We start from the raw sequence: 14,208 nt of genomic DNA on the forward strand, positions 1-14,208 counted from the left end.
TATTGGCGTGCAATCAAGTGCTTCCAAGAAACGCAACTTTTACAACAAGATGCAAAACACTCAGAGGCTATTTCTGTGAAAAATACGACTGTCTAATAGACAGTAGAGAGAGTGGTGGAGTTGCTATTTTCATGCGAAATGAGGTATCAGCTACAAGGATATCATTAGCTATTCTTATTCCTGCTATTGCTGTGAAGGTCTTGATCCCCTTCAAATTGCACAATTGCTTGCAAATTGCTTCAATTGTCTGCAATTTGTATCTCTCACTGAACTTGGAGTTCAATGCTCTAGAAATGTCAAATCTTCTCACGCAAATCCCGTTGCCGTTGTTAATAGTAGGAGACTTCAATGCCCACCATATTTTCTGGGGCTCAACTTTGTGCTCCCCTTATATGGTAAACATAATATAATATGGTAAACAGAGTGCGACAAGACACCTTTGTCATTCAGTAGACAAAGGTCTACTAAATGAGGGTCACACACATTCATGTCTTTATCATCTGGTACAGACAATAAAGACATGTTCAGCCATTCTTGAATGGCTGAACTTTCCGTGTCCGTGTGGTAGATTCTCTCTCGGGTAGCATCAACTTGAAGAATGAAGTACTTCAAGGAAGTGTATTAAGTGCTATCTTAATACACTCGGGTTTTTAGGTTATTTATTGATAGCTGCCTTATGTGGGTCAAACACATCAAAAACTTAAGAACAAGATGTTCCAAACTTTTAGACATGCTGCGAGTCCTTAGCAATACCAATTGGGGTGCCGATTGGTTGTGTATGTTGCGGTTTTACTATTCCTTAGTTTGTTTCCGTTTGGATTATGGTTTCGCCTACTCATCAGCATGTAATACCGTACTTAACATGCTGGATGCTGTACATGATGTTTTCCTTCGGCTTGCTACAGGTGCTTTTAGATCAAGCCCTGTCGTAAGCTTACTTGTTGATGCGGTGAGCCATCACTTTGGGATAGACGAGATCTGCTTTTAGGATCTTATTTTGCCCATCTCAAAGGTAAGCTAAATCACTCGGTGTTTGACTCAGTCCTTGGGAATCCTAATTTAGGAAGGTATGAGGGACCATCCATGTTGTACTGCAGCTGTAGGTATTCGTATCCAACATCTATTGCACCTTATAAAATGTTGACACACTTATTTTTCCATCGTATCCATGCTTATATCCTCCATGTAGATTCAACCTTATAAATTTATATTTGATCTTACAATGTACAATAAAGAATCAACACCACATACTGTCTTTCAGCAAATGTTTCACAACATTCTCTCCAAGATAAACCCAGATGCAGTACCATATTGATGGATTGAAACAGAATGATGTTGGTTGCATGTTTGTTGTCAATGATAGAACTTGTTTGGTCTACCTGGTATTATGAGTGTGTTTACTGCTGAACTATATGGTATAAATAAGGCTCTGAATATCATTAACCCTAATTGCCAAATATGCTTATTTTTAGTGATTCATGAAGTGCTCTCCAAGCCTTAGAAAAATTTATTCCAGATATCCTATCATCATCGAAATCTACAACGTAATCACTAAGTTGAACCATTGTAACACACAAATGAGTTTCTGCTGGAACCCTAGCCATGTGTGGATTCCGATTAATGAACATGCAGATTCCACTACTAAAGATGCATGTAGTCAACCCTCTTTCACTACCTGTGTTACTATATATGATCTTATTAATTCTGTAAAACTCACGCTTCACACAAAGTGGCAAGATGACTGGATTGCCGCAGTTGACAACTTTATCATATCAACAACTTCGTCATATCAAAGATACTGTGTTGCCATGGGATTCCTCCCACAGGAAAATTCGTCGAGAGGAAGTGATCCTCTGTCGATTATGGATAGGACATACGAGAGCCACTCACAGGTACCTGGTGTCAGTGGAAAATGCACCACTATGCATAAGATGCGATTGCCGCCTAACTGTGCGCCACATCCTCATGGATTGTGTGTTATGCAGCCTTATATCTTAAATTTAAGTTGTCCAGGAACATTTCTCAAATCCTGAGCAATGACAAGGAGGTTTTAAGCCAGCTGTTGTTATCTCTGTGGTAGATCAGTTTATTTCATAGAATTTAATTTTGTTTTTATTAGTTTTTTAAGTTTGTTTTCTGTAGTGTTCTGTTATCTGAGAAGGGGGCCATACACTCCTCTTGGACTTTATTGAATTTCACTTGTTTTATGTAAATTTTATATTTTTTTGTTTGTTTTTATTCTTTGTTTTGTTTTAAATTTATTTCTCTTTTTATTATTCAGGCTGTGATATTGGTAGTAAGTTTTTTGTGGTATGTAGTTTTTTAATGTGTTTTTTTTTTTTTTTTGTTATAATGTTATTTTAGCTGTTTGTTTACTTTTTAGTTTTTTTTTTATCATGTAGTTTTTGTTATCTGTTATTCTTTTTTTTCTCTTTTATTTATTTTACTCTGGTGGCTGATAATCCGCAAGAGTTTTACGTCCTCAAAAAAAAAAAAAGGTGGATGTCTCTTATTTACTATACTAGTCTTTTGCAAAATGTCTGGGTTCATGTTAAAAGATGTAGAGATATCTTTGAGTTACTTTGTCCTTTGTATTCATATGAATTGAATGTGTCACTTAATATGAATTGAGGGTGTAGGCTCTACTTACAGACTTGTTTGGGAACTTTTTCCTGTCCAGCGACTGTATAAAAGAACAGTGTGGAACGGAAAGTGTTCTTTTTTTAAGTAAATCCATTTTTCCTAATACAGTTAGTGTGTTCACACCAAAAGAATCCTCTTTTTTTTTATAGAGTTCTGAGAAAAGTGATTATTCAGCCGATTGTATAGTATAAGCAGTTATAATTAACTTAAAAACTTATATTGTTAAATGAAATTTAAAAAAAATATTTTTTATAAGAATATTAATAATGAAATTATCTTTAACCATTTCTTTATTCTAAAAGTGTATTATGTTTCTGTTAGTTATTTCTGTTCCTTAAGTAATTTATTTCTCATTTCTCCCATTCTAAGAGATTTTCTCTTGTGAAAATGTGCTGGTACATATCTCACTTCCATGTACATTTATTATTTGTTTGTTGGATAGTCTATGATACACTATGAGTGACTGGATGTATGTATGACACATGATGTATCTATATTCTTGGTTCAGAGTGTTAAATCGCTTCCTTGATCAAACTGAACATATCCACTATCATTTATCGCAGTTTGAGATCATTATTTGGAATGGATGAATTATTTGTATTGGTTACTACAAAATTACTTACAGAATTATGCTTTTCAAAAATTGTCTACCCCTCTGAATATTATAAGGGAAAAAATCGTAAAAAAAAGAGCACAATATTATCATGGCTACATCCAGAAATTTGGTCTCTCTCCTGTGAAATGCTAAAGATAAAACTAAACCTGTTGAGAGAGTGGAGCATCTATAAATTAATTTGTAAGGACTGATATTATAATTTAAAGTATGTAGAGGGCAATGTAAAGAAAAAATTAAAAGAATATTGTAATTAAAATATTTGTTGTAAGTACAAAAAAAACCAGAGAAATTTTTTAAGAAATGTAGTGAACACTAATTATTAATAATATCCCAACATACAACTTTCCTTCCTGTAATATATTAGTTTAATTTTTACACTGTTTAGATATTTATAAAATTAGGTAGGTAACCCACTAAAGCAAGCTCTGTAAAACATATTGCTCAGTTGTTTACAAGATTTTTTTATCTTTAATTTACAAAAAAAAAATTTTATTTTCTATAAAGAAGATTAAAGAAGCATTGTAATTGATAGGTTCTGTCAATTTCGTGTGTTTGGTAGTATATGAATTCAAGTAATAAAACAGTATTTTTTATTTCCAGATTATAATTCAACCAACAAATGACACCGGATATTTGCCTGTAGCTCACACCTGCTTCAATCTGTTAGATTTACCTAAATATGCTACAAAACAAAGATTACGATATAAACTTCTTCAAGCTATACAACAGACTGTGGGATTTTCTTTGGTCTAATGAAATAATTCTATCTAGCCATATCGAATGGTAAAACACATTTTATAAACACACTAGAGGCCTTCCTTAATTTTGCTAAATATGCTTGTGTACAGAAAAAACAATTGTAATTAACAGTAACAAGTAAACAATTGTAAAATAAACAGTAAATAATAATGATATATTTTGTTATTCAGGTAGTCATTTTATGTATGTTATTTTTGTACATACATAGTCTGATTTACACCAAAGTGTTGTACACATTAACATATTTTTTTAATTTTTATTTTATAGATTTTAATATATTTTAATGATTATTGAGTATTAATAAACATAGTTAATGTAGATAAAAATAATCATTTGTTTCTTAATGTTTTTCATTATCAGTTTTATTACAAAATATTATTTAATATATTGCTAAATAACAGTAATACACAAATCTTCTACTTTATAGCAGCTGAAGGTGATTTGGTTAAATTATTGATTTTCTCTTTTAGTAAATTAGAATTTATTTAAATCATTCCAGGTCAATTATGTTAGCAGTCTATAGTCATGTTGTATAAAAATATATTGGTAATTTTTTAAACTAATTCTTAAGTATTTAAACTACAGAGGAGCTCATAAACTTGAGTTTAACTAAGAGTGTGATAGATTATTAGGAAGGATTTCTGTTAAAATATCATTTAACATCTTTTTGAAGAATGACTGGAGTAGAAATAAACATAATAAAAATCCAAAAAAATTAAATTTGGATTAAATTTTTTGTTCATAATAGTCTAAAAGTCAGTATTGGAAGTTACCAGATAGTGCATCATGTCCTTGAAAATAGAAATGACCATCAAACCTTTTTGCAGGACTGCTGTGATACTTTTATAGTAGTAGTTATTTACTAGTTTATTTCTGCATACCATTTTAATGTAATTAGTCAAGTAACAATTTTTTCTCCCTTTCAGTCCTGGATTGTTACTACATTTTTATATTTATCTTTAATGCCGCATTAAATTCTTAACAAGTGTTACAACTAGAATTCGAAGTCAAAGTTAGAGTGAAAAAAACTATTGCTTAATAGTGAAAAAATTAGAAAATTTTAAAAATGTTCAGTGTGAAAGAATATTGAAATGAAATGTTTTCAGACAAAAAGCCATAGTTATTATGCCCCTATTCAAAATCATAAAATTAATTTTCTAACGCTTTTGGAAAGTCAGAACTGATTTTGAGTAATTGTTTTAGTGTATTATGTAAAATAGGATATTTTTGTGTTCATAGACTGCTCTTGCTTTCTTTATTACATCTAAAAGCCAAAAATACATCTGAAAGCTGTATTGTTGGCTTTTAGATCTAACCTTTTTCTGTTTTATTATAATTTATATTTTATAAAAATAATGAAAAATTCATTTATACAGATTAAAATGTAACAGTTTTTGTAATCTGCAATTAAGCTTATATAAAACTTTTAAAGTTTATTATTTTTTTATCATCTTCACTTTATCATCATCTGCTTGTGTTGTAAGAAGTAAACATGTTTTAATACAAACTTCAAAATGTATTAAATTAAAATGGATAGATAAATTTTATATAACAACATGTCTCTAAACATAGAGATCAAATATCTGTATGAAAGTATCAGATTTTTGTTTGAAATCAATACAGAACAAAGATACCTTAAATATTTCAGGTAGCTGCGCCTGAAAATTGAAGGACATGGAGATAAAATGTCAGCAACTAAGCTAAAAAAATTGTGATAAAAATTTGTAAGACTGCAATGGTCTTTTGTTAAAAAACCAGTGTGCACTAAATGGGTCTACTGGTAGTCTGTGGAACTGGCCAAATTAAGAAAGACTTGCTAGTTAGCACAGTGGTGGTTTGAAAGACTAAACTGTGGGTCAGACTGACTTAGGAAAGAGGAGGTGAGAGTTTCAGTTGTTGAATAAGGAGGACGTATAAGCCGGCCATCTCAAATTCCAAGAAGTATAGATGTGGACAGTATGCGTGAAGATTGATGGGTTTATCTGGAGTTGGGGGTTATCAGAACATGAATCTAAGAGATTCACTTTACAACTTTTGGTTTAATCTCTTAGTAATATTCATATATATATATATATATATATATATATTTAGGTGATATAATCTGTTATTCTCTCATTATTGAGATATGTTCTCATTATATATCAAGAAATGTTCTTTTATGTAAATATAACTCTGTCATATTTACAATATTGTTCTCAGTTCACTTTTCATCATTTTTGCTTGTCATGGAAACAAAAATATGTATGCATAGTCTATGATACTACTATATGCATATATGTAGATGCAGTATTATATGATAAGAGGTGCTTGTTCGAGACAGATTTGATCAGTCTTTAGATAAACCTAACTTGACCATGTAATAATATCGCAGTTGTAATTTGATTTTACTGTGTTTTAATGATTCATAAGAAAATGAGCCTCAAGTAGATTAAGAAGCATAATAGCAAAAAATTTTACATCAGCAATCAATCACCAAAAATAATGTTAATATTTTTCTTGATTAAATTCAATTACTTACTGCAGTATGCAATTATATAACATGTTTATTAATGTATACTTTATGTTTATATACAGACACACTCGTATACAATAGTAATAATCTAACTATAATACTGCCTACAATTCTGTTAACTGTGATTGTTTTCATAGAATTTTCTGCTAAACTTGTCTTTTGTTTATTACAATTAATTACCAACAACATTATGTATTATAGAAAAAAATATATATCAATTGATATTTCATGATGTGCACATGTTTCTGATTGTTAAATAATTTTTTTTTGCTAAAGGTTTTATTGAGAATTTAAAAAATTTTTATAAAATTCAACACAAGATTAGGAAGCGTGATTATATTTATTCAGAGTTAGTTGGTACTGTAGGTTTAATTTTTAATTATTTTCTCTTTGCAACATACTGATACTGACTCAGATACTGATATATCTTGTTGACTCAGATACTGGGTATATCTTGTTGCACTGTACATTTGTGCATAGATATTTCAATAAGGCACCTGAAAAGCTGATTATTTAGCGATTCATATAAATAATATTTGTCTTAACTTATAAGATTATTTATTTTTATTTTTCATTCTTATTTTATATTTCTAATGTTTCGCTTTAACTCCTAAGTTTATTTATTAATTTTTACTTTTTCATTTTTATCTTACAGACATTCATTTTACTGGGTTTTAATAATTCACATTTTTTATGCCTAATTGTTTTTTAAATAATAATTTAACAAGGTTTCAGGGGTTTTTCTTTGTTTTCTGTTAATTTATGTTGAGTTACTTAAAATAATCAATGCTGTTACAATGTGATTATAAGGTTAAACTGAATTTATGTATAATTGACTTTTGTATTATTACTGTAAGAATAATGCGGTTTTAAGATTGTTGATTCTGTTAAATAAATCAGTATACATAACGCATATTTTGTTTTATTTTAAATTTATAATGTGTGTAAATGTCAATTTTTAGTAAATGAACCTTCAGTTGATTATTGGAGATTAAGAGCCTCCTTTGTGTTAGTATGGTGTATAACATCAACATTATCTTAACCTCTGTAAGATTATCGAATACTATTGCAAAATTATATGCTACCAGACACTTTTCACAGATCCATTGTAAAGTATAATCAGTGGCTATATTGACGTTGAGTATAATATTCATAGCAGGCACTCATTTATTGTGACAGATAACAAAAGTCTTAATTGTTTATAGAGTTATAGTATGAAATCTCTTGAGGAGATAGCACTTCTCTCAAACAGGAAATTGATCATTCTTAATTCACAAACAGTTCATTATTTACAGTGATCCTGAAATGTTCTATATTTTTTTAATATAGTAAATATCGGTTTATGTTTATTCCTTCCTTGAAATTGGCTTAGAAGTAGCATAAGAATGCCAACAAAACATAGGTTAAAAGTTGTTTATGCGTATGGGTTTATGGAGAACAGCAAATCAAAGAGAGACAAAATAATAGGCTTTCAAATTCAAATTACAGTTTGAACCACAATACATTTGTATCGCACAGCAAAACATTTGAACATTAATGTGGATATTTCACTTCACCAACTTAATTTAATAAAATAACTGCTTATAGATTTGTTATCTGTTACTACAATTTGCCAGTCTCACTGTAATTATGGTTAATTTACTATTTAAGATGATTAAATCAATTTTAAAAGAGAAGAGAACATCCATACCTCATGAAAACAATTCCTCCACAAGGCTTTCACTGCATTTTCATGCTGACAGTCCCCACTAACTTCCTTTCATATAATTACACACAGCAGAATTCTTTCATAGAAGAGATGGCTGATACTATGAATGAGTATTGTGTCTCCTCTATGTGGGGTAAATAACTGTCATACAACTGCCGACTACTGAGGATTTGTGCACTTACTATTTATGTACATACTAGCATCAAATGGAAAGAATAAACAAGGATAAAGTATATACCCTAATTGCATTGTATAGCTTTATACCAAATCAAACATAAATGGCAGTCCACCCTTTGAGAACTACCACATAGACTAGTAAATGATGTTGCTACTATTTCTGTATACCTTGGCCCTATACTCACAAGTACTTCCTGTCTAATTTTACTGCTATTTAATTTCTTTCTTTGCATTTAACTCTCTTGTTAAAACTACCCCCATATTTCTGAAACTTTTATTATTTTTATCAGCTTTAAATATTAACAAGACATCATAAAATGAATAAATTACTGTCTTGCAGCAAATGTATTTATCATATCTACATTTAATATATCACTGCATAATTTTTTTATGTATAGTTGTTGCATTTATCACGTTGTGAGATGTCACAACATGCTAAATGCTAAATATAACACCAAACAATGATTATCTCATGGGAAAGTTTGTCAATGTTATCTATCAACTTTACTCTGTAGACTTGATGTTAAAACATAGAAATGATGATATCATATTCTAATACCAATTTTCATAAAAAAATAAAGTGATAAAAATGATTGTAAATGCTTTAATCAACAATAACAAAACATTCACTGTATATTTTCCATACATGAAAAACATTATATCCAGTAAATATTATACAGAGAGATCCAAAAGTTGTGCACATCAAAATTAAAGTATCTATAAATAGTAGTATTGTTGAAAAAGTTCTACCAGCTACCATAAGATAGCACCATGGGTATTAATAACAACAAACCTAGACACCATTGTGATGTGTATTGATCACACGATGCTTGCAGTAGTCCTATGTTTATTGCATGATAAACATGTCGTTTTCCCAAGAGAAACTAGTTTTCATTGTTGAAAATTATTTTTCTGTTATTTTTATGCAATGTTGTAGATGAATTTCATGGGAAATATCCAGATGTGGCAGTGCCTAACAATTTGACCATAACAAGATTATTCACCCGTTTTAGAGAATGCAGATCAGTCTTATTCAGGTTAAGGAAAATTTAAAACCTAATTTAATTTTTCCTATGGTATTTTTGCTCATAAATGTACTGACCAAAAGAAAAAAAAACCCGTTATGTATAGATATGCTGCAATTGCAAGCACCTCAGTTGATGAAGATGGTGATGTAAAAGTCACCTTTTTACGTTGTCAGTGTAATTCGGCCAAGATGTTTAAAATTGAAGAAAACGTTTTGTATATTGCTTTTCACCAAATCGTGAAAATTCTTTCGATCCCTCAATCGCATAAAAAAGGCAGAGGTAATTTTTATTATTTTCAAGAAGACATTGATATTTTTGAGAAATAAACACTTTTTGATTCCTATTTACTTTTAATTCCTACCCATTTAAGAATTTTGTTTTTTTATAATAAATGTTTAAAAAATACTTATACGCATATTAAAAACTGTCATAGTTTATTAGATTGTACAAGTGTAAAAGTGTGATACTCTATTTTTGTAAAATTGATGTCAACTTTCGATCTCTATTAGTTTTATTTGTAAGATGCAATTGACCAAAGTGTATCCTAAGTACTATAAAGATTTGATTTTGATGAGATTTGTATTATTTGTGCCATTTAACATTACAATCTTAACTATTGATCATAACTGTCATTCAAAGAATGCTGTTGTCGTTCAGGAAACATCACTGTTGTTTACAGGAACATTGGAAAAAATCAAATAATTCTGTATTTATTTATATATCGGTTAAAATTTCTAAAAAGATAAATAAATATTTTACCAACTTACAACTTCATATGACTCTCTCTAAGTACAGCTTAATGAACTTGACTATACAAAAATCCATACAGATTGGTTTTTATATCTCCATTTTCTCCAATTAATAATTGCATATTTTACAATTTTAAATAATTATTGTAGTGTTACATTCTATTTTCTAAATTTTTAAAAACCGTTCCCGAAATGACTAATATTTGCCCCACATTAACAATTTTATGCAATTCCTATAGAGAAAATAACTATTTGCTTCGCCATTTTCAAAATAATTTTAGGACATATATGTTGCTTATTCTGTAAATTAAAATTAATGTTCAAATGTAAATTATTTTTTTGAAAATTTGGAATCCGAAAATGCTCATCTCTCTTCCTCTGATTTTGACTATTGTAAAGCAACTTAATGTCAATTTTTTTAAAACTAACAATTTGTAAAATTACTCATTTTATTATAATTAATATTTACATTAATAGATGTAAAAAATGTAATCTAACAGTGCTCTGGATTTGAATATCATTGAAGTTAGTATTTTTTTTACAAAATTAATTTCTTGATAAAAAAAAACATTAATAGTAAATAGATGTAAAAAAATGTAATCTAACAGTGCTCTGGATTTGAATATCATTGAAGTTAGCATTTTTACAAAATTAATTTCTTGATAAAAAAAAACATTAATAGCAACTGGTTTTTAAATCTGTAGTAACAAAAATAATAAATAATAACACAGATATTCACCTGAATGATATGAATGTAACAGTGATGCAACACAGATACAGGTTTAACTTTATTATAAAAAGTAAATGTATACCTGAATTCCCAATTATTTTCCATTATCAATTAAGATAAGGTATAAATATTTTTTAAATAAAATAATTGAGATCATTAAATTAATAAAAGTTAACAGTACTAAATTAATTAAATTAACATCTTTTCACCATATATTACAACTAAAAAATATTATAAAAATGTTTTTAATGGGTAAGATGTTTTAATGTAAGCATCTTAAATGATACTGGAGAATATAAAGATAGGGACAGAAGAGGAATGGAGAAAGGAATGAGTCAAAATGATGTCACTAACTCCACGGCTAACCTAAGAAGAGAAAAGTGATGCAACATAGAAAAAAATTTACTAAGATTAAATTACAACAATAAAACATAAAAATACACGTACCAGAGTTCATCGAGTTAATTATTCCATTATTTGTAACTAACTCTTCAACAGCCTTTTCAATATTACCATTATGTTTTTTTAAAGCTAGCAGAGCCATTTGAGGATCATAACCAAGGGAAGACACCTACAAAACAAGAAAATAGTAATCGATAATAAAAAAATAAAATAACAAAGTAAATAAAAGTAATAACTTATAAGTAATAACTAAAAATTATAAGTACTGGGTGTACAAAAACGAAAATATTTTTTGTTTATAATTTGTTATATATCTCTTGGATTAGGTGCACAATGTTGATTTAAGGTTACAATAAAAGAGTAAAAAGGGCAGTTTTAGTTAAATTTTCTGTTTTGCAGTTTGCTAAATATGAATCTTCAGCACAGTTCAACATGTATTTTGTAGAAAGTTTAATCGTGATCTTGCAAATGACAATATCATTTGTTGATACAATAATAAGTTTGAAAAGAGTAAGGGACAACCAAGGGTGTCTGAAGAAAATGTTCAATGTGTCAGGAAGTTTTTCCAATGTAATCCTAAAAATCTATTAGGAAGGCGCTCTGGTTGTGAATTAATGATGCTGGTGATTACATATGTAATGCTTACATATGTGTCCGTACTGTTTATAGCTATTATAGGCTTTGAAGTCTACTGACTGTGCTGCATGTGCCAACTTCGCATTGAAATGTTGCATGAAGAGGTTCATGATGATTTTCTTGATCATATTGTATTAAGTGGTGAGTCGACATTTCATTTTAATGGAAAAGTTAAAACATAATAATTGTATCTGGGGGTTGGAAAATCCGAACAAACCCTTACAATGCGAAAGGGACTCCCTGTAATTAAATGTTTGTGTGATATCCTGATGACAAGTTTAGAGGTCATTCTTTTTCATTCAAGCAAGCGTAACAGGAATTGTTTATTAGATATGCTATGTACATGACTCTTTTGTTGATTACAAGGTGGACCAGAGAATATTATTTGATAGTATAAGGTGCACAAGGTCCTCCTCAAAGGCATAACTCTATTTGGGATTGACTGAATGACATTTTCCCCAACTGCTGGACTGGTCGGCATAGACCCAATGACAGAACTTGTTTACATCTAAAGTCATCTGATCTGACCTCATATGGTTTTTTTCTTTGGGGTTTTACAAAGAATTTTGTCCAGTGGCCTCAACTACATTTAATCTATTTGATTTGAGGCAAAAAGGGTTGAAAGAGATATTTCTATTACACCAGACATGATGATTAAAATATAGCATGAACTCTCCTATGGTTGGATGTGTGCTGCATGACAAAAGGTGCTCACATTGAACACTTGCTGGGAAAAACTGTCAGAATTACTATTTCATTTTACTTATGATTCATTATTGTAAGTCTTTCTGAATGTCCTATATATTACATAATATTACGTTAGCAGTAGACCATGAGTTACTGATCATATCCATTCACATTGGTCAAATTCTTCTCTGACATATACCTTACTTAAAATATCTGCTGTACGTGAATTTTTATTCTTACATCTCAATAGAGGTGTTAGGAAAGGATGCTGCCTGTTACTAAGACTGTTCAACATTTACATAGAAGATATGATAAGGAATATATTAGAAGAAAAAAGAAAGAGGAATAAGTATAGGAGCACGAAAAAGAAGATGCATAAGGTTTGCTAATGATATGATAATTCTAACCGATATCAATCTGGAGGTAGGAAAGAAAGAGTACTGAATGAAAATAAATATAATACAACCTAAAGTAATCGAAATAAACAAGAAAGAGCGATTAGTAATACGAACAAGTGAAGGAAAGATAGAAAAAAAATTAAAATAAAAAAATGAAGAGGTGTCAAATTAAAAGTAATATTCATATGTACGCAAAATCATTATATGTTTTTCCATCTAATTTGATCAGTAGCATAATTTTAATTTTATTACCAAATAAAAAAAATCAATGTTAAAGGTGTGGGAGTAATGCTAGTTTATGCATTTGTTTGCATGTGATATTAGTTTATCCATGAAGTGTTATTTACTTGTATAATAATTCTTTTAAAGTGACTAAAAGATAAATTGTAATGTTAGTCCAGTAGCAAAAAATCCTGCATGTACAGTATCTATGAGTCGGGTTATAAATTAATACCAAATTTTCTGTTGATGGTAACATTTCAAACGACTTAAAAGTGAATATACATCTGATAACATTTAAATAAGCTCTGAAACAGAATATAATTGTAAATAACAATCCAGGGATATTTTTCTATGTCATAATCAACCTCTAATAATACATCTGATTGCAAAGACCCTGTAAAAGTGAGAAACAATGCTTAATTCAGTCAAGCAGGGGAATTTAAATTGTATTTCGTTCTGAATAATTTTTAATTATTTTTTTATAACAGGTACAAAGATATAAAAAAAAAAAAAAAATATTGTATAGAAACTTTTTTAACTTTTTATTAATATTCACATTTTTAAGTTTTATCTTTCATTTATATTTACTTTACATTATCTTCTATATATAATGATTGTTTAACAATCAAAATTTGAATCTAATTTTTAGATTTTTATTTCTGTTAACAGTTCTTGAATAATTTATCTTTAATAATTTTACTATAATCATTTTTTATATGTACATAAATACACAAAAATACTGTAGTGCAGTTGAAATCAGAATTTTGGCAAAAAAACAACAGATTGCTTTAATATTCTTTATACAACATGATCAAAATGGTTTTCATAAAGAATCCTAATTATTTTTGTAATAACTTCTTTTAAAATAAAAATTAGAGTTGTGAAAACCATATATATAAATATATAATGTATATAATCAGAAAGTTGAGCTTTAGCAAATG

At 29.1% G+C, this 14,208-nt stretch overlaps 2 protein-coding genes across 6 annotated transcripts in view; one reads left to right on the plus strand and one right to left on the minus strand.

The window, feature by feature from the left end:
- Herc4 (HECT and RLD domain containing E3 ubiquitin ligase 4) overlaps positions 1-7,443 on the plus strand; it is a 106,036-nt gene extending 98,593 nt beyond the window's left edge. For 3 of the 4 annotated variants that reach the window (XM_075360589.1, XM_075360587.1, XM_075360590.1), the window contains exon 22: positions 3,860-7,443. In XM_075360589.1, the coding sequence (XP_075216704.1) occupies positions 3,860-4,012 (153 nt within the window). In that variant the 3' untranslated portion in view covers positions 4,013-7,443. The remainder of the gene's footprint in view (positions 1-3,859) is intronic. The other variant, XM_075360588.1, reaches the window with a different exon arrangement.
- A 3,926-nt stretch (positions 7,444-11,369) lies between these two features.
- LOC142322013 (NEDD8 ultimate buster 1-like) overlaps positions 11,370-14,208 on the minus strand; it is a 29,797-nt gene continuing 26,958 nt past the window's right edge. For both annotated transcript variants that reach the window (XM_075360593.1, XM_075360591.1), the window contains exon 8: positions 11,370-11,493. The gene's annotated coding sequence lies outside the window, so the exon portion shown is untranslated. The remainder of the gene's footprint in view (positions 11,494-14,208) is intronic.

The sequence above is a fragment of the Lycorma delicatula genome, chromosome 3 (assembly GCF_047948215.1).
Source record: "Lycorma delicatula isolate Av1 chromosome 3, ASM4794821v1, whole genome shotgun sequence".
NCBI classification, from domain to species: Eukaryota; Metazoa; Arthropoda; class Insecta; order Hemiptera; family Fulgoridae; genus Lycorma; species Lycorma delicatula.